Source organism: Sceloporus undulatus, chromosome 1 (genome assembly GCF_019175285.1).
Source record: "Sceloporus undulatus isolate JIND9_A2432 ecotype Alabama chromosome 1, SceUnd_v1.1, whole genome shotgun sequence".
In the NCBI taxonomy this organism is placed as follows: Eukaryota; Metazoa; Chordata; class Lepidosauria; order Squamata; family Phrynosomatidae; genus Sceloporus; species Sceloporus undulatus.
The window spans coordinates 250,901,981-250,922,675 of record NC_056522.1 but is presented as its reverse complement, the minus strand read 5'-3'; the positions used below and the strand labels follow the sequence as shown (position 1 = coordinate 250,922,675).

The 20,695-nt window shown below is 41.9% G+C and overlaps 1 protein-coding gene across 1 annotated transcript; it reads right to left on the bottom strand.

Moving 5' to 3' along the window:
• Window positions 1-6,607: 6,607 nt before the first annotated feature.
• LOC121918636 lies at window positions 6,608-19,736 on the bottom strand. Its single transcript, XM_042444654.1, has 5 exons — window positions 19,642-19,736; window positions 14,564-14,635; window positions 12,425-12,518; window positions 10,574-10,644; window positions 6,608-8,032 (listed from the first exon to the last, which is right to left on the bottom strand). The coding sequence occupies exon 5, from the start codon at window positions 7,818-7,820 to the stop codon at window positions 6,654-6,656; it is 1,167 nt and encodes a 388-aa protein (XP_042300588.1). The 5' UTR covers window positions 7,821-8,032; window positions 10,574-10,644; window positions 12,425-12,518; window positions 14,564-14,635; window positions 19,642-19,736; the 3' UTR covers window positions 6,608-6,653.
• Window positions 19,737-20,695: the final 959 nt, after the last annotated feature.

Genomic DNA, 20,695 nt, shown 5'->3' with positions numbered 1-20,695 from the left:
ACAGTTCTAAGGCTTGCAGGTGTTGGGCCACACCTGCACAGGCACAGTTGCTGCTGCCTGATGAGAACTTAGGAAGGGAATGGGAAAGGAACTCAGCAGTAGCTTACCATTCAATTCCTTTGTTGATGAACAGCACCAACAGCCAATGGGAAGCCCAAGCTAATTATGATGTCACCTCTTTGTATTTTTCACTGCAGTCCTCCAGATGTACTACTCCCATCACCTCTTGCCATTAGTCAGAATGTGAAATGGAACTGGAGTCCAACAACATCTGGAGGTCTATATATCCCTCCGTGCTGTTATAAACCTCAGACATTTTGTTGGGGGAAGACATTTTTACCCATGTTGCTGTTCTTATATTTAGTAAGCTGATATCTGTAATTACTAGGACTGCAATGTCCAGGGATAAAATCATGTAAAGCTCCAGATGTTGTTGATCAGCATCACACTATTGTGATACAGAGATTTGTAGTCCAACAAAATCTGTGAACCTCAGGATTCTCACCCCAGCTTTAGCTGAATAAGGCATGTCCTTTTGATCTCAACTGGGGTCATTTCTGAGTAAATATGTAAATATGTATGGGAATGCATTGTAAGGCCCTTTCACACTACACAATGATAGCACTTTAACTGTCGCAGCTGTCTCCTATGAAAACTGGGATTGGCAATTTAGATAGGGGCATTCAGAGTTCTCAGCCAGAGATTTCATCTAGTGACTCTGATCAAACTAGCAATCCCAGAATTCCATAGGAGGCAGCCATGACACTTAAACTGGAAGCATAGCAATATAAGATCAGAGGAAACAAAGGAGCCTAAGAGAGGTATCATGCAACATCATTGTCTCTGTTGATCAGACATTCCTCACATCCTAATCCTGTGAGGCATGGCACTACTACACCACTGAGGTGAACTAAAACAATGCCTTTGGTTATTTGGTTATTCTGATAGAAAATTTAAATTTACAAGATTTAGTTTATAAATGTTTAATACTAATACTTAGGAAATCTATAAGTAGCAGGTGTCATCTTAGAGGCATTTTGTCCTATGGGGAAAGAGAAGGAAGAATGTAGTGGGTGGTAAAACATGTATGCATCACCAAAAAACAACTTATTTCTAAATCCTTAGAAATATCTACAATATGGCCCTCCAGCAGGGATGTAGCCGCCAGTTTTTTGAGAGGCGGGGGGGGGGGGGGGGGTTCCAGACTAAATGTCACCATTCGCTTCCAATCTATGTCATTAAAAAATCATAAACCATAAATCTATACTACATGATTTACTTTTAATGTTTTTCATGATAACTAGATAACTAGATCCACTGGGGAAAACATATATTTTGTGATTAGATTAGGTTTGGTTGATATTATTTTTAACATTAATTAATGGAAGGGCACCCCCCTCCCCTTGGCTATGTCACTGCCTCCAAAAATAGATTACAACTCCCAGCTTTCCTCACTACTTGGCTAGTGAGGGCTGCTCAGATGTCAGTTCAACAACATCTGAAAGGTCATATAATTCACTTTCCAATATATAGCTTTCTATCATTCACATTTATTTTTTAAATCTTCCTTTGGAACAATTTCCCTCCTTTTAAAACACATGTACCTTTAAGTGATTAATCAACTGGAATCCAAACAATCCACAGATTAAGAATTTTTAAAATTGGGTTACAACCCTGATAATTACACTTTGATATCCATAATTACTTTTCAGACATCACAAACAGTTCCCTGATCACCTGTTTTACTAGAAACAGAAGGCATAGGATAGTGAAAATTGTGTCAGGTACAGCTGAGGCTATCATACTTAGTTCAGACATATCATGAGATGACATGACGTATTGGAAGTAAAAAAGTAGGAGAAAAAAAAGGATGATAACATTACAGGTGGATTGTCTCAACCAAGGAAACCATGGCTACAAGTTTGCATGATCTGAGCAGGGCTGTTGATGATGGGGACTCTTGGAGGTCCTTCATTCATAGGGTCACTGTAAGTTGAAGCTAGCTTGTTGGCAAATAACACGAGCAAATAAATGATTACCTTGATATTATTTCTACTCTCTTTCTTTCTGTCCCCTCTGTTTCCTTGAGGGTGGAGCATCCATGCTCTCTTATTGCGTATGGATATTTAGATAAATGCCAAGCAGAAGTCAGGGGCTGTACAGACAGCCCGTAAGGGGCGGCTGTAGGCTGCCCCTGGAAATGCTGGGTTGGGGATACGGCAACCGCATGCCATGCCCCCAACCCAGTGCAAAAAGAACTCACAAGTGGCACGTTCTTTTTCCGCCCCAGAAAGGGTGTCATAGGTGCCGTGGCATTATGACACCCCTTTAGAGCTGCACCATGTAGATGCAGCACTAGAGTGGCCCCAGAGTGGCATCATGGCGTGTGCTGTGTAAATGGGAGCGTGCCAAACGGCGCCATGGGGGCAGGATCATGGCATCAAGCGTGTGCATACTATGCCATGACTCTGCCCACAGGCCGGCGCTTTTTGCTGGTCAATCCAGGGCCTCACTTTGGTAAAGTGCCTCTTAGCATAAATTAGGTTCTGACTGCACAATCAAAGCACCCCTGACAGATGGCCATCCAGCCTCTGTTTAAAGACCTCCAAAGGAGACTTCACCACCCTCCGAGGGAGTGTGTTCCACTGTTGAACAGCTCTTGCAGTCAGGAAGTTCCTCCTAATGTTTAGGTGGAATCTCTTTCAATCAATTCATGTTTGTGGAAACTAGGGGCATCAATGGGTACAAGTCATTGTCTCCTATATCACAAAGAGTGTATCTCCATATATCAGGTGCTGGTGGGAATATCAAATTGGAGGGTATACTTGCACTCAGTTCCTTCTTCTGCACTTTCTATAGACAAGGCATTTGAAAGGCCACTGTGTAAACAGAATGCTGGACTAGACAGGTTTTCCGTTTCATCCAGCAAGGCTCATACCTTCTTATTTTCCTCTATGTAAATATTATCTATACTAGGAGGAGCAGTGGTGTGGTTCTCCAGATGTTGCTAGACTGCAACTCCCAGCATTCCTCAACATTGTTTTTGCTGGCTAGGTCTGGTAGGAGTTGCAGTCTACTGATGTGTGGAGGGCCACATGATTACCAGCCCAGGTCTCCATCAATCTTCCCCACCGGGAGCTGTTCAGATGTTCTGGACCACAACTCACAGTCCAACACATATGGAAGTTGGGGAAGGCTAGTATACATACACTTCAAGACATTTCCTTATAGAGAAGATAGCAGAGAAGTTTAGTGATAATCCCTAAAGAAGCAATTAAGGCTGGAAACAGAATGAAAAAGGAGCTCTAGCAGAAGGTGTTCTAGATTTATCCATTTAATTGTACAACTAGCAGTGGTTGAGTCTCAGACAGGTTTTTTCCTCTGTTTTTCCTGGAGATGACAGGGACTGGAGCTGGCTGAGAAGTCTTGCATGCAAATCATCTGCTCTGCTACTGAGCAGATGTAATTATCTCAAAGGAGCCAGGATGAGTAAACCCTATCCTAGGCCTCTTTCTATCTGCTCTGAGAAGCAAAAAGGTTAGATGACGTCCTTCTCCCAGTTCAAAGAATGTCCAGACTGGCTATTAATACTGATTCAATAAAATACATTTAATATCACTTCCAGCTGCGTCTCCCATTTCCACACCTACACATTCTTTTAGAAAATAAAATAAAATGCATGGTCTACTCTTCTTTATTAGTTATTATGCTGAATCATTCGAGGGGATATTGGAATATGGAATTGTATTATTTTAACTGTAAGCTGCCTCGGTTGTGCTTCACAGAGAAGTGGGATATAAATAAATTATTATTATTATTATTATCATACCCACCCACCCCCACCTACAACAAGAGAGTCTTCTGGTACCTTAAATTGAACAGGGAATGCTGTCAACCTCTTTCCCCATCCCATTTTCCTCTTTCCATTGCCTCCCCCCCCACACACACACACAGTTTTGCAAAACATTGGCTATAGGATGATCTCTTTCCCCATCCTCTTTTCCTCTCTCTTCCACTTGGGCAGGCACATAGGAGTGCACGCACACCCACATCTGCACAAAGCACTGCTGAACCAACTTAAAATGTGCAGGACAGGAGAAAAGTAAAATGAACAGAAATGGAAAGACTTGCAGACTAGAAAGTACACTTGTCCCTCCATATTTGCTAGGGTTAGGGGCACAATCCCCCCGTGAATATGGAAAAACCGCAAATAATAATAACGTCATGTTTTTACCTGAGAGGACACCTCTCTAGGAATCTCTAGGTCCTCCAGTGCAACTTCGTGGTCAATGTCCAACAGATACTGACCATAGAACTGCAATGGAGGAGCTACAATGGCCTAGTAGAGTATTCTCTCTAGGAATCTCTAGGTCTTTCCGTGCAACTTTTAGTTAAAGTAGACCATAGAGTTGCACTGGGGGATCTCGATATTCCTAGAAAGAACATATTAATCAAATTCACAAATATCAAATCTGCAAATATGGAGGGATGAGTGTATATGTTTTTTAAAAAAAACACTCTGCTGATAAGAACAAGACACCAAGAATCAGGGAAAGGCTGGAATGTCCTGCATCTGGATTTTGAAAACAGAAGTGATAAATAAAGGAGTAAAAACCAGCATTTTGCAATATATTTGTTTAGTCAAGATAAGGTCTCAGATTCTTCTATTCCCCTCCTGTCCCTGAACTCACACCTTTTGGGTATATTTTAATTCACAGAATGCCCCAAGGACTTAGAGGTAGCTTCTGTGATTTTTTTTTCTATTTTAAAGGAAAAATCAATCTCCTCAGCACAATGTATGCCTCTCTACTACTATATCTGCACTTTATTTATTTCATCTCACTTTTCTTCCTTTTCAGGAAACAGTATTTTCTTTTCTTTGCTATTAATCATCTAAGGGGCATTATACTGAGACAGAAAATAAAGGTCGGATGTGTAACCTGCAGTTTACAGATGTGTAACCTGCAGTTATGCATCCATAACTGATCCATATTCATGATCCCTATGTAATCACAATTGTGGCACTCTTGGCACAATCATAACTGTCAGCATAACTACACTGGGCAAATGTAAGTGACTTTTCCACCCCACTCTCACCAGCCAGTAAGACTGCAACAGTCAGAAGCAGAACTCCATAACAATTTCTTGTAGCAGCCTCACTCACTAGTTGGAGAGTTGAGGAAATGTCATTTGCCATTGAAACAGCAATGGCAGAACAGACCTCCTTCTCTCAGTGTGGGTGGTATCCAGTAAAGTAGGTCAGAGCAGGAGACACTTACTTCCCCCAATCCCCAGCTCCTGGGCCAGCAACCACTGTAATCAACAGTAATCAGTTTTCCTGCCAATGAAGAAGCAGCTAGTTGATGATCCCACCCTCCCATCCACTCATTCACTCAAGTTATCTCTGGCATGTGGCGTGCATGTGTGTGATAACTCCTGCTTCTGCCTGTTTCACCAGAGATTGCTTTCAGGAGGGAGTGGGAACATCAGTTAACAACTGCCTGAGTGACAGAGCAACAGACCTCTGTCAATTGCAGCAGTTGTTGCCTGATGGGTGAGAACTGAGGAGATCAGGACAGGATTCACTGCATAGCATTGTAAGTATGATGCATTCACATTTGTTACTCCCTAACCAGTTTCTAGCCATGCTTAATTTTTCCTGACTCAAATTAGTGAAGTTTTTAAGGTTGTTATTTTATAGAGGTCATCAAATTTTACTCAGAATTCCAGCAAGGAGTCTGAAAGGCATTCAGTACATGTGTTAGTAGCTATCATTTCATAATAAAGCTATCAGTAATTTCTTAACGCTTCCAGTCTATTACAGAAGATACAGGTTAGTTGCCCATATTCATTCCCTCTGACTTTATCATGTGTTTCAAAGCTTTGTTTTAAACCTCAGAGAAAACTGTGCTATGTTTCCAGTATTCAATGTTTTGAGTTTCCAGTATTCAATGTTTTGAAACTTAAGTGGCCCCTTATTTCTGTAAAACATGTATAGGCCAGAGTGGCCCTCAATGTGTTGGCCTATAATTCCCATCTGCCCTAGCCAGCACAGTCAACAGTGACAAAATATGGGAAATGCAGTCCAAAAAACTGAGAAGGCTATAATTGCCCACACCTGCTTTAAGTCATGCAAATGAAGTAGTGGCCTTTGGTATCCTCTGGGGTTTGGTTCCAGGACCCTCCTTGGATCAGAAAATCCATGGATGCTCAAGTCCCATTAAATACAATGGCATAGTAAAATTGTGCCCCTTATATAGAATGGCAAAATAAAGGTTTGCTTTTTGGAATTTATACATTTGTAAAGTATTTTCAAACCATGGATGCTTGAATCCATGCATTTAAAAAATCAATGGATATGGAGGGCTGACTGTATCTGGCAAACTTCACATCTGCTTGATTTGTACATATTTTTCAAACTTCACATTTTGAAATTTGTAGTCCAACCTCACAGAAAAAGAATCATTTCTAAAGATATTTATTTCTTCACATACCTTGTTCCAAGTATCTGGACCTTGCCAGTTTACCTCTAGCACTTTGTATGATACGAATTATTCATAAAATTACAGTGGGACACAAACTGGAAAATTTTCACATCTACCTTTTATTATGTTTTTCTCCAGCAATCCAGGATTTATAAGGTGTTCCTTGGTCTAGGAGTTATGGGAGCACCTGGAATGGGAGGGCAAAGGGGAGAAATTGCCCCTGCCCGGAACCCTATTCACTCTGCCCCAGAGTCGGCCAGAAATATCTGGAAGATGTGGCGTCATTCCCCCTCGTGTCCGGCAGACTCCTCTGAGGTGATGTGGCTGGATTGCTCTGCCTATGCACAGATTCCTTTCACCTTTGGGCCAAATGGAATTGTCTACTAACACAGGGCTCCCATTCAGATGAATTATTCCCCTCTGAGGTGGGCTGTTGATGTTTGGGAGCTTGCTCCACTTGCCTTCTTCTGGGATGGGCTCTTTGTAAAGCTGGTTCCCTCTACACAAAAGCTTCTTTGTTCCATCCAGGAATTTCCTCATGCCACCCAGGAGCCCTTCTGAGCCATCAAGGCACTGCTTCCTTATTCCATTTGGTAGCTGATCCTGCTGGCTATTGCCTGGCTCCTCAGGAGGCAAAGCTACTACTGTATTTCCAGGAGTGGTCCCAACACAGCCTGGTACTCCTTCACTATGACCCAAGGATGCCTTGCCTCCAACAGCTGGCCTGCACACAGCAGGTAAATCCTCCAGTCCTTGAAGATCATCAGTATCTTCCAAAGCTGGTTCTAGTTGGTCATGTGGTTTGTTGCTCCCAGGAGGTGACTTGCATTCCTTCTGTTGTTTGTTCCAATTGGGTGGCAGCTCGTATTCAGGAGTGAAGAGATCTTGGGGCTGTGACTCATTCTGCTGCATGGGCCACTCATACACATATTCATAGGTAGACTCATACACAGGGGAACCCTTGTACTGATATTGCGTTTCATATATTGGAGAGGTCTCATAATTACACCGCCACTCATATGGAGGAGAGTTATCATACCTGTACTGAGATGTCTTCCCCAATGAGGTGTCATATGCATATTGTGACTCACATGGAGAGAATTCATAATCATACTGTGAATCATAAGCAGAGTAGTCACAGTCGTACTGTGACTCATATGATTCATAGACATTTTGTGGGTTACAGGGACATGAGGCCATATATTTACAATAAGTACCATTTTTCTTTGCAAATGACTGGGGAGATGTACTTCTGGAAGGCACTTCATAAGTAGAGTAATAGGTGGATTCATACTGAGGTTCATAAATGGAAGAAGAAGGATAAGCATAAGACATCTCATCTTTCCCTGCCTCATACACCCCACATGTGTTGTTCCACCTATCATAGGAATCATATCCTTCAGGAGTTTCATCATCTTCACCAGGCAATTCAGAGTCAGGCTCCAACCTACATCCATCTTGCTCTTTGTATTCCGGTACTGCCTCATATTCTGCCTGTAATTCACTATCCACTGCTTCTCCATTGTTGCTTTCATACTCATCTGCAACTGCAAACACACATCAGTCATTGGATCATTTCTTTCTTTTATTTTTTAAAAAAGCAGTTTATATTCCATAATACAGATTTAATACACTTACCAGCAGAAATACTACCCCAGGTGGGAAACAGATGCCTACCTTCCCCATAACTAAAGTATCCACTGCCCTTCAGCTAGGAGGTTTAAGAAATGGACTCATCCATTATTTCCCTTATCAGCAAAAAGGTTGATTGATACTGGGATGCTCAGTCAAAGAGTCAAGTAAAATGCAATAAAGATGGAGTGACCAGTCTACCTGGAGTAACCAGTCTATCTGGAGAGAAAGAACATGAGATACTTCTGGGATCCATTGCAGGACTTCAGCATATCCAATGAAAATCAATTGCATCTATGTGCAGGTTTGGCATAATATTCCCATAAGATGGGGTGGTGAACTCCTGGTGCCTGGGGTGCAAAATGGCCTTCTGCATGACATTAGAAAGCTGGATCCACCACCTCCAATTATTGTTGTTTATTTTATCATCCTCATCTACTACTGCTGCTACTACTGTACTGCTACTTCTGCTATGAATGCACCTACCAGGAGTTGGAGGAGGGACACCTCCATTCACCATGGCTTTCCCTCAGGTATTTTTAGGCTAAGGAGAAATCTTGGTTCCAATTGGGATGTAAACCTTCTGGTCTGCTTTGTAGGTGAAGAAAGATCCACCCAGGCATAAAAGAGCCTGAGGAAAATGAAATATGTTGAAATTTCACACCTGCACCCAGATCAGACAGCAAGGAGACATAGAGGGGTATTTCTGATGGTCACCTGTCATTAGAAGTGTTATCTTGCAAGGAGGGAAAAGCCAAGATGGAAAGAGCCCTCTCAGTGATGGTGCAGAAAATTGGGGATGAGAATGGATCCATTGTTTGGTTTGTTTCATGACTCTGGACTGTTGAGTCTGTTGAGTTAGAAGATGTCCTCTAGATTCTGATGGAGCTTTGCCAAGGTTGTATTTGGCAAAGATGAATTAAGGGAGTTAATGGATATCTGAGACTCTAGAAATTCCATGAACAAGTCTGCTACCAACTTAACTGAAATGTAGATTACCACAATTAATCTGAGCCACCTATCCATATTTATATAGTATCTTATCTCCCAGATAGTTTCCTTTCCATCTGTTTCAGTTGTTATCAAGAATAATATTTTCTTTCATGTTATGTCTTAAATACAGTTGCTGACTATTAAGATGAGCATAATAGTCTACAAGAAATGAGCAGTTAGATCAAACTAGAACACCAGGCAAGAACGCAACTTCTCTGCTTGAATGAGGAAGAAATACAAAATTACTGACCAGCCTAGTACAGGGGCATTTTTTTCAAAGAAAAAACTTATTTTCTTCCCTTCAAAAAAGGAAGGACATGCTCTTCTCTATAGAATGGTATGGCTTTTTATTTTCTAATGTGTCATGCCTTCTCATAATGTGGCCAAAGTACAACAGCTTTCAGGGTGAGTTCAGGCTTGATCTGCTCAAGGACCCATTTGTTTGTCTTTTTGGCTGTCCACAGTATCCTCAGCACTCTTCTCCAGCACCACATCTCAAATGTGGTATCCGCTTTCCTCATTGTCCAGTTTGCACATCCTTACATGGTGATGGGGAATATAATGGACTGGACAATTCTAACTTTAGTGCTCAGTTGTATATCTTTACATTTTAGGATCTTGTCAAATTCTTTGATGGATGCCCCTCCCATTCCTAGTATTCTTATTTCTTGACTGTAGTCTCCAGTCTGATCATTGTTTGATCTAAGGTATGGGAAATCTTTAACTATTTTGATTTGCTCGTTGTTGAATTTATGTAGATCCTTAATGGTCATTAATTTTTCCCCTTTATGTTCAGCATCAAGCCTGCCTTTGCACTTTCTTCCTTCACTTTCCTTAGTAATTGTTCCAAGTTCATGAAGTTTTCCACTAGTAGTATGGTCTCATCCGCATATTGTTGATGTTTCTTCCTCCTATCTTTACTCCTCCTTCTGAGTGTAAACCTGCTCTTTGTATTATAGTTTCTGCATACAAACTGAAACATGTAGGATGATACTATACAGCCTTGCCTGACCCTTTGTCAACTAGAAACTGTTCTGTTTCTCCATATTCTCTTCTAACAGTAGCCTCTTGTCCTAAGGTTCTCAAATTAAACAAACCAAACCAAACTAATTCCCTAACAAAGCTTTATCTCTGCATGTCTATTTCAAAAGATTTCAAAGAGAACATATGCATAATCTCTTAATGCAGATTAGTTACATTAAGTCTTTTAACAAGGGATTTTAGAGAGTTTAAAGGAAGGTTCATTTCCTCCCAATCAATCCTTATAGAAAGTTTAATCCACATCAGTAATTGTGCAGACAGAGCCATTGGATGATAGCTATTCAGGTTTAATTAACATGAAATACAAAAGCATGATCTATACCTGTGATAAACAGAATTCAAACCTTATAGTTTGAGGTTATTTTCAGAGGTTTTTGACATAAGTTTATGTCTGTGAATAACTTATTGTACTTATTCCTCACCAGAAGGCTCAGCAGATTTCAGCTCTCTCTCATCCTTTGCTTCTACTTGCTCAGAATCCTTCTCTGCAGACCTGAAAAACCATTAGATTGGGTTATGATAAAAGTCATCAGGGCACTTCCAGATGGGTTAAATGGGTTATGTCTGTTCAGAGGTTGTGAGATTTACTGCTGTCTAAAATATCAAAATATCATTTTGTGGTCCTGGGGCTTGTTGTGTGTCTTCAAGTCATTTCCAACTCATGGTGATCCTAAGGAGAACCCAGCACAGGATTTCTGTGGCAAGAGGGTTTGTGGCAAAAAGGTTTGCCTTTGTCTTCCCCTGAGGCTGAGAGAGTGTGATTTCCCCAAGATCACCCAGTGGGTTTCCATGGTCAAGTGGAGATTCAAACCCTGGTCTCCAGGGTCATACTTTAATGCTCAAACCACAACACTTCACTGGCTCTCTGGTCCTAAAGTATTTTTTTGTCAAAACCCAGCCCCAGTTGCAACTTTTTCCTCACCCTTGAGTAAGTTTCTGTTTAATTGAGATATAACAGCTCAAAAAGTAGCCTTCATTTCAATGCCTTTATCTCCTTTTAAAAATAAAATCAGAGTTGTAAAATTGTTTGTTTTTAATGTTACAGTGTTATAGGGCATCAGTTAAATTTCACTTTTGAACTATAGGATTAATTGTAAGCATTTTTAAAAAAGAGAGAGAGAGAGAACAAAATTTAGCCTTCAAAATAACTCAGCAAGCCATATCCCAGTTTAAAAACAAAACAAAACAAAATTTCCAGATCCTGGTCCAGATCCAAGAAATCACCATCAACAGTCCCCCAAAATGAATGGCATTAGTGAATGTGGAGGTGGCAAAACAGGCAAAACCCAAGGAGATAGAGCTCAAGAACTCACACCTCTTTAGATCAGTTTGGAAGATCCCAGAAAAGGAAATCCTTCCCTTCCCTCCCAATGAGATAAAACAAAGATTATCTTTATTTTCAAACTGTATCAGATTTTTTTTATGTGTGAAAAAAAGATATTTTTACTTCCTTGACACATTCAGAAAACTTCCAGGGTCTCCTTGAAAAATTTCTTCTTGTGAAAAATAAAATAAAATGGTAACATAAAATGATAAAAGGCTCATCCTTATGAGCTCAGAGCCTGTAATTCCTTTTTTTCAGAAACACAAAAAATTAAACAGGAGTCATTGCTTTTGCTGTTGTCAAGCAAACATTTTTATTTACCACTATATTTCACAGATGCATCAGACAAATCAAACTTATCACATTTTTATTCTAAGAAGGTGCAACCAATTTCTGTGTTACTTTTTAAACACATGATGGTACAATCTATATGTTGCTTTTGCAATGGGGGAAAATAAACAGAAGCTTATTCTGATATATTTTGGCCAATATATAGCCCTATTGAGGGAGTCTGAAACCAGTGTTTGAAGACTGGAACAACCTATCTTTGTTCTGGAGCATATATGAAATGATTAGAACTTTTGAGACGTATTCTCAGCAGTTTAGTAATTCCAACCAGAATGGAGTTTACAGGATGGAAAACGTTTGTTTCTACACATTACAAAATGTATGAAGGCTTCACACAAATATGAATCAACCTAACAATTCTGAGATCCAGAATTGGTTTTAATGTTGGACTAGGACCCTCACAAGGCCAGGGTTCAAATCGCCACAATTAGCGTAGACCTCATTCAGATAGTGTAGACCCCTATTTTAAACAATATATGTATAAAATTGTTTAACTGGTTTATTTATTTATTCATCCACCTATCCTACCTTAACCAACCCTCTGTGTTATGAGATGGCTGGCTGGCCTTCCATCTTGTGGCAGCTCAGGTATAATTCCTACCTTTTTCTGGTTATGATGTTTTTTAAACTGAAGACTTTGGGATCCAGAGATAAGAAACACAGTGATCTTTTGGGGCCAAATGTAATTGAAACACCTGCAAAAGAAGACAACAAATTCACTGCTGGGAACTCCTGATCAGTGCTAGTGGCTTCCAACATCCTCACCCTGCTACTTTCTAGACACTACTGCATGCATCTTCCACAATGCTCTGGTGTGGTTAGGATAGCAAAAGTGTCTGTCTTGTGAAGTATGCCAGCTCATAAGCCTTATGAATGTCTAGACAGGAGAAGCCTGAAAATGCTCAAACCAGCAGTATAGCCTCCAGAATTAATTACTTGAATATATTCCCCACCATCATGCCGAAGTATTTTTCAGAGAGAATCACACATGAATTGGAGGCATATAATAATCATTTCTTATGCTCAGGGGCTCAGAAGTGTGCCTACGCACATTGGGCTTTGTACTCTCAGAAGACACCTATGAAGCCTCAGTGCAGGTGAAATAAAGGTGGAAACATCTGTTTGCAGATGTTTACAGATATAAATGGCAAAGACTATCATTAGGAAAGATGTTGCTTTACCCATTCAGTACAGAAAATAGATATCATGTTAGATGTGCATCAAAACTTAGGCAGGTTCATATATGGAGAGAAAATCTTCCAGATAGCGTAGACCCCATTCAGATGGTTTATATCCCCATTATAAACCCTATATATATAAAATACAAAGTTCAAAAGAAATATTATAGTCTGCTCTTAATAAACTCACACTAAAACCAGAAGCAATGAGAAAACACTACAGCAAATGAAACTGATGGCAAAACTAGCAGAAAAACTGAAGACTCCTAAAATCTAAAAGCACCTAGAATGCATCTGTTTTTCTTTTGACTTTATCATACAGGCAAAAAAGATGGGAGCATAGAAGGATGCTCCTGTCAATATCATGCAATAGCGTGAAGATTATTACACAAATAGTTTTTTTTTGGGGGTTTTTTGGGCTATGTGGCCATGTTCTAGTTTCCTTAAAGCCTAAAACCCTAAAAGACAATTATGAAAGCCATGGAACCAGACTCCCATGCAAGCTCAACCCTACAGAGGGAAGATCATTTAAACAAAAGTATCTACCAAGCAAAATAATGTGTATTAAATCACCTGCAGGGTATGTGTATAAGGTATATAGAAAACATAAATGAATTTCCTGTTTAGATTTGGGCCTCATGTTCAAGATATCTCCTTATGTATATGCAAATATTCAAAAACGCAAAAAGAAAACCCTCCCAAATCCAAAGCATTTCTGGTCCCAAGTATTCGGATAAAGAAAACTCAACCTGTATTATATTTGTTATTTTGTTGCATTATCCTGCCAGAGATTAGGAAAGGAATTTGAAGGATTTTCTGCCTCCTGTGCCAAAAACTCCTGTGTGCAAATGTATGACTTCAAATATACTATGAATGAAAACTGTAGGAGTGCAAAGTAAATATTTGAGAGGAGTACATGCTACTCTCCCTACCCATTGGAAACATTTCCAGCCAAAAGATTGTGACTGGCCCAAATATGGCTAAGCAGGAATGAGAAAAGAAAAGCAGCAGGGATCTGTAAAACTTTGTGGAAGGAAGACAGAAGCAGACTAGGTGAAACAGCAATGTGGGCTGGCCAGACCTACAACAGGAAAAGAGCTGGGGAGCAGGAGAAACCCTCATTAAGTCTCCCAAACTGAAGAAGCTATGCCAAAGTAATGTATCTTTTAGCTGAGCCTCAGGGAAAGGCAATGGCAAACCTCCTCTGAAAAAGTCTAGGCAAGAAAACCCCATGATAGGGACTCCCTAAGGTCACCATAAGTCAGAAACAACTTGAAGGCACACAACAACTTAAAGGCACCAAATCCCATCCAATCTTGGAAGATAAGCAAAGTCATCCCTGGTTAGTATTTGGATGGGACTCAGTCAATGAATACCAGGTGCTGTAGGCTATATTTCAGATGAAGGAACTGACTAAACCACCTCTTGAGTATTCCTTGACTAAGAAAACCCTATGATATCTGTGGGGTTGCCATAAGTCGACAGTGTACACATACACATGAAGTGAAAGAAAGACATACTACTAGTGAACAATCACACTCACAATGAGCCACACATCCTACCTGAGTCTTCTGAAATGGAGATGGAAAATAAAGGGCCTCGTAAGTACCATGGGAGATCATCATCCTTCTTGGCTGCATAAGCATGAGAGAATTATTAATGTTGCATCCATAAACAATGAGTGACCTTTTTTCTTTTTGTGCAAACTTTTTTTTCATACCTGACTCTTTCTATTTAATCCAGCACTAAATCTCCTGCCCCTGCTGTTCCCTGTACGAGGAATAATATCCCTGTTACTGGGGCTCAATAGACCTCCCCTTTGGAGTGGCCTGCAGCCACTCCTTTCCTTGCCGGATCAGGGCAGCGGCAATTCTTTTCCGCCTTGCAAAAAGAAGCAGCAAAAAGCGGCTCCTTTTTGTGCCATGGAAAGAGCGCCTAGCCTCTGCAATAGCTGTTCGCTGCTTCTTTGGTGCCTAGATATAAGTGCTGCACCAAAGTCACGGCGTGACACCACCCACAGTCTGGTCAGATGGGAGGTGTAGAGGCTGAGGTGGGGCAGCCGCCATGCAGACACCACGCCCCCACTCTGCCCCAAGGCTGGCATATAACACCAGTCTGAACAGCCTGATTATCTCCTTTTTAAAATCCATTTTAAAATTGCTTTTGCTGGGGCTTGCCTTCCGCATAAGCTCAAAACCACAGAAGGCAAGCCCGCCTATGGAGAGGGCTGACTGCATTCTCTTAGTCCTGGTGCTAGTCACATTGCTGTTGCTGTTTCTCCAACAAAGAATGATATGAGTGGTCCCAAATTTGAGAATTCCAGTGAATGAGTGCTTGGACTGCTGCCACACTGCAATATTAATTCAGCTTGCCACTGTTTTAACTATTTCCCATATAATTATAACGACGATGACAACGATGATGATAGTTAAGATTACAACTGGTAAGCAATTAGAACACAATATGCCAGACATAACAGTAGCTGAGGACTTTTTCACATGGTGAAAATTGGAAGGTTAAAGTGGGGCCAATGCAGGGTCAGCCAGGGTATTAGGGACCAGTTTGCAGCTGCTTTCCACATGACACAGCAGTCTGCATGCAATCAGGACAGAATCCAGGCAGAATGTGAGGTGAATCAGGAACTAAGCAAATTCACTAAACTACTGTATTTGCATGTCCATTTTGCTTGCGAATTCACTACCTTCACAGAATGGCAGCTGTCTGAAAATCAAATGCACTCTGTTTCTAAAGTTCCCAGGGTCCCTTGCTGTGCCAGGGAGAGGGAGAAAGCCTTTTTCTTAAAGGGAGACACACACACTCCCCTTTCCCCCTCTTTCTTTCCATCATCCTGAACCTGTAATTAAGGGATCAGCTGATGAGAGAAGGCAGAGGGAGAGCATGTTTTGTAATTCCTCCTGAAGAGAAAGGGAGGACATGTCCTGGAAAAGGACATCTGGGAGTATCAGCCTTCTGTGGAATCAAGCAGGCTTATGGACCTACCCCCTCCTCTCTCTCTCTCTCTCTCTCTCTCTCTCTCTCTCTCATGGGTGTGGGTGTGTGTTTGTGGTTTTATGGAGTTTGTAGAGGTGAAACAGGAAAAATTAAAAATCAGGAAACACTTAACAAGTAGTCCAGGATACAAGGATTTTATTCATTGCATATGCAAGACCGTTGTCTGACCTCCTATACAAACTGCTTCCTCATTTTATATCAACCCAAAATGATGGCTTCTAATACATTCATTCAGCTAACTTAACTAGGCAATATAAGCATCCTACATGTCCTACCTAAATGTCCTATTTCCCCTCTATAGAGGGAAGCCTCATCCTGCCTTCCTCTGACACAGCTTCTGGGGCTTCTGGGGCAAAGAGGATTCCCCCCCCCCCCAGTTTCCCCTTCCTCTCTGTGGCATGTGGGGGGAGGCACTTGTGGAAATGACAATTTGGAGCATACTCAGAAAAGGTATTTCTATGCTAGCAATGGGGATTTGTTTGTCTCCTTTCATTAGCCAAATTCGCATTGGACCCGAAGTAATGTGCCTCTAACCCCTTGTTGTGCTCTCATGTGTGATAACCATTAGCAAATGGGCTTGCTTTTCTGGGATGCCAGCACATTAACCATTTTTGGGATGGAAGCACATAGTCCCCATGTGAAAAAGTCCTCAGGGGAAAAAAAGCATGGATCTATAAAGGTGCTAACAACAGAACTGAAGACTGAGGGCTTGTCTACACTTGTGAAAAATTTCATATCCAGTGCTGGCAGTCCTGACTACATGTAGCTTCTTCCAGGGAAGATCTGTGTTTTTCTGCCTTTAATCTGACTTGGCTTGGAACTAAGTAAAGTCAAGGTCAAATCCTGATGTTTCCTGGAAAACACAGAGTGACCTTAGGTTCTTTTAAATAATAAATAAATAAAAGTTTTATTTTTATACCGCCCTTCTTACAATCAGGGTGGTGCACAGCATAATACATCATTACAAATACAATAAAAAAGAAAATAATTTAAAAAACCCACATTAAAACCAGTTCGGCCAGCTGCCACTGCTGTCAGGGGGGGGAGACTAACTGGAGCCTGTATCCGGGAATTAACTTGAACAAGAAGGTCTTTAATTCCTTCTTGAACTGGGCCAGGGAGGTGGCCGAGCGGAGCTCTATGGGCAGCGAGTTCCAGAGGGTCGGGGCCGAGATGGTGAAGTCCTCCTCGATGTGGAGGCTAATCTTGCCCCTGGGACCCTCAATAGCTGATGCCCAGATGTTCTGAGTGTGTGGGGCGGATTGTATAGGGAGAGGCGGTCCTCTAGGTATCCTGGGCCCAGCCATGTAGGGCTTTATAGGTTATAAACAACACCTTGTATTGCGCCCGGAAGCGAATAGGCAGCCAGTGCAGATCTTTAGTACAGGTTATATGACTGGCCCTGTATTCCAGTGACCAGTCTGGCTGCCATATTCTGTACCAATTGTAGCTTCCGGTATGATACAAGGTTGCCCCATGTAGAGCGCATTGCGACGAGAAATCCATTGAGAGGTTACCAGAGCATGTATTACCGTTTCAAGGTCCCTGGCCCAGGTAGGGGCGCAGCTGGCGAATAACCGAGCTGATAACAGGTGCTCCTGCCGTCGCATCCCCTGATGAGATGTAAGGTGTCTGACAGTCAGTCAAGCACCCCCATGCCGGCGTACCGGGTCGTTGTATGGACGCGTCAAGGGCCCAGGCTGGTACCGGGTCTTCACGGGAAGCTTACCGTTCAGGAGGTGGAACCACCCCCTCCCCGGACCAGAGAGAAACCTATCACGAGCACCTCCGTTTTCTCTGGATTCCAGACTGAGTCGGTTTTCCCTCATCCAGCCCATACCGACTCCCGACATGCCACGAGAGGAGAGATGCCATCCCCAGTCACTGCATCAGTCGGAGACATGGCCTGTTACAGACTGCCAAAATAAAGCTGCTTCGGGTCTCTTTGGAGATTGCTATTTAAATGATGCATGCATCCTAAGAATCTGGAGCTGCCCAAAAGCTGCACTCCGGTGCTTAGGAATGGGGGTGTGGCTTTGGTGCGACCTCCGGACTCTTGGACCTTGCATCATTTAAAAAACATACCTCCAAAGAGACCCGAAGCAGCTTTATTTGGCAGTCTGTAACAGGCATAGAGAAGCTATTTGGGTGTCATCAGCATACTGATAACCCCGCGCCCCATGTTCCGGATGTCCTCCCAGTGGTTTCATGTAAATGTTAAAGGCATGGGAGACAGAATGGCTCCTTGAAGGACCCCAGATGTGAGGGCCCTCTTATCGGAGCCACGTCTCCCAGCTGCACCATTCTGAACTCCCAGAGAGGTAGGACCGGAACCACTGGAGTGCAGTGCCCCCAATTCCCACCCCTGCCCGCGCTCCAGAGGATACCAGTGTCATGGTATTGAAAGCCGCTGAGATGCCAAGAGCACCAACAGGGACACGCTTCCCCTGTCGATGCCCAGACGGAGATCATCAACCAAGGCGACCATGGCCATCTCACCCCATAATGTCATGTGGACAGCTGGATTGGGTCCAATTTGGCCTGATCTAGTTGTCCACATGCTAAGAGTCACATCATTCTCCCTCCTCACATTGACATCACAGGGAAGGGACAACCAGTTTTTGGAGCTACCGCTACTGCTGCCACTTCCACATACTGAGGAAGAAAGGGAACTTGGTCTCCTTGTTGATCACATGTCTGGGGCCCATTCTGTCCTCAGCAGAAGTGTCGGTGTGATGGTAGGCTTTACAATGAGCTTCTGAATGTAGGAAGTGGCGAGCGCACGTTCCAAAAACAGAGGACAGGATTGGGAGGGGGGGAATGTAGTGTCGCCCAGTTGGCCCATGTGTACAACAATGTGGCATCACACCAGATTTGGCTCCATACATGTGGTCACCACTATGATCAGTCTAGGGCCAGCCCAGGGCTGCCCTGGATTAAGTGACCAGTGTAACACTCCCAAAGAGAGGAAATGATGATAAAATGTTGAGATGTATCAACTGAGATACAGTGTCTCTAGAAAAAAGAAACAATTGTAGTTCCAGAGTTGAAAGATGCTCCCAAGAGACAGATGAAAACATCCCATGATGAAATTGCCATAGATATAGATCACAATGCACATTACAAAAAAATGACACTATTTAGAACATCCCACATTATCCCACATAATGATTTCTAATTATAAATCTGAATTACTAATGATCCAAAACTCCAGCTAGTAATGCCTGGTAGAGTGTGTGAAAGCAATGTACTTAAAAATAACAGCAGCAATGAAAATAACGTTTTGGTTCCCCAGCAATGACTGCTAAGTGGACAGAATCTAGCAAAGACATTTTTAGAGTCTTGTTTTACCTATTCAGGAACCATGTTTATCCTTGGTATCCAAAAATGCTTAGACTCCAGCATGGTACTGGATACCTTGACAATGTGGATAAGATAAGGTTGTACATTCTCATGAAAGGAGGCAATAGTTCCATACAGAGAACAGAGCAATTCAGCAAAGAAGAAAAGGGAGCTGTGAATCACTATCATTGGGAGGTCGATCCATTATCCCAAAATGATAACTCAGGGGTAGCATGTCTCAATCTTCAAATATGCAACTAGTCTTCTCAAATAGAATAAAGCTTACCACAAGCATCTGTGCTCCCAAACTCTCTCGAAAAACTTCCCAGGGACTGCGGAAGGTGAACTTCAATCTTCTCCCTCTGGAACTGCTGAAGAGCCTGAGGGCAGGAACCGTCTAATTAAAAAAAGATTGTATGTACATGCTGTGTAAATTTACAGCGCTATAAAATAAAGCTTAAATAATAATAATAATAATAATAATAATTTTCAAAAAGATTACATGTGTGATTTTTGCAAAGGAAAATGGAGGATGCTTCTTTCCCAAACAAACATTGGCTTTTCATTCCGCTATACAGACTACCCACCTAGGGAAAGGGAAAGGGCAGGGAGAGGGTTGCCTCCTTTTCCCAATTCAGCCAACAAGATCTCTGAGACCATGGGACAGAGTGTGACCAGTTTACATCAGTGTCTCCTAATTATATCACCCAATCAGTATTTTTAACTTTAGCCTCAATGTCCGGCTTAAGATATTGTAGTAAATTTACCATTCCTTCTCTCACAGGCAAGCAATACCAATTCAATTGGTTCTTTGTCTTCTGGGTGCCTCTTGAAAACTAAAGACTAGTGATAGGATGTCTACACTTACGAAAATCCACGTGGGCCATGGTTTCTAGATTTGCGCAACCTGGGTTTGTCTTCACTATTACTATAGTGCAATTTACACTGAGGTAAACTGCAACAAATTCAACTTAAGCAGCCACACATTTCTCCATTCGAGGTCACCTCAGTATAAATGGTGGCCCACAAGCTAATTTCCAAAACATTTTCGCTGCATGTCTGTGTCTGTTATTTTTATTTATTTAATTTCCCAGTGTATCAAGCTTGCAAAATAACACATTTCTGCCCTGTCCCGGACACTCCTCTGTCTTTTTGGCCCTCACTAAAACTAACCAAGAAGTTAATCTGAGCTGTGCAGATACAGGTATAATATCAAGCAGACATACTGACACCCGTTATGTGCACAAATGCGGCACTCTTAAAAAATGGAGAACAAGCCACTCAAATTTTCTGTCTCTTGACATTGTCACTTCCTGATGAGACGATCATGTCACCAACAG

Bases quoted from the DNA above. Each gene is read 5' to 3' on its own strand.
- LOC121918636 (XM_042444654.1), bottom strand. From the start codon at position 7,820: ATGTCTTATGCTTATCCTTCTTCTTCCATTTATGAACCTCAGTATGAA.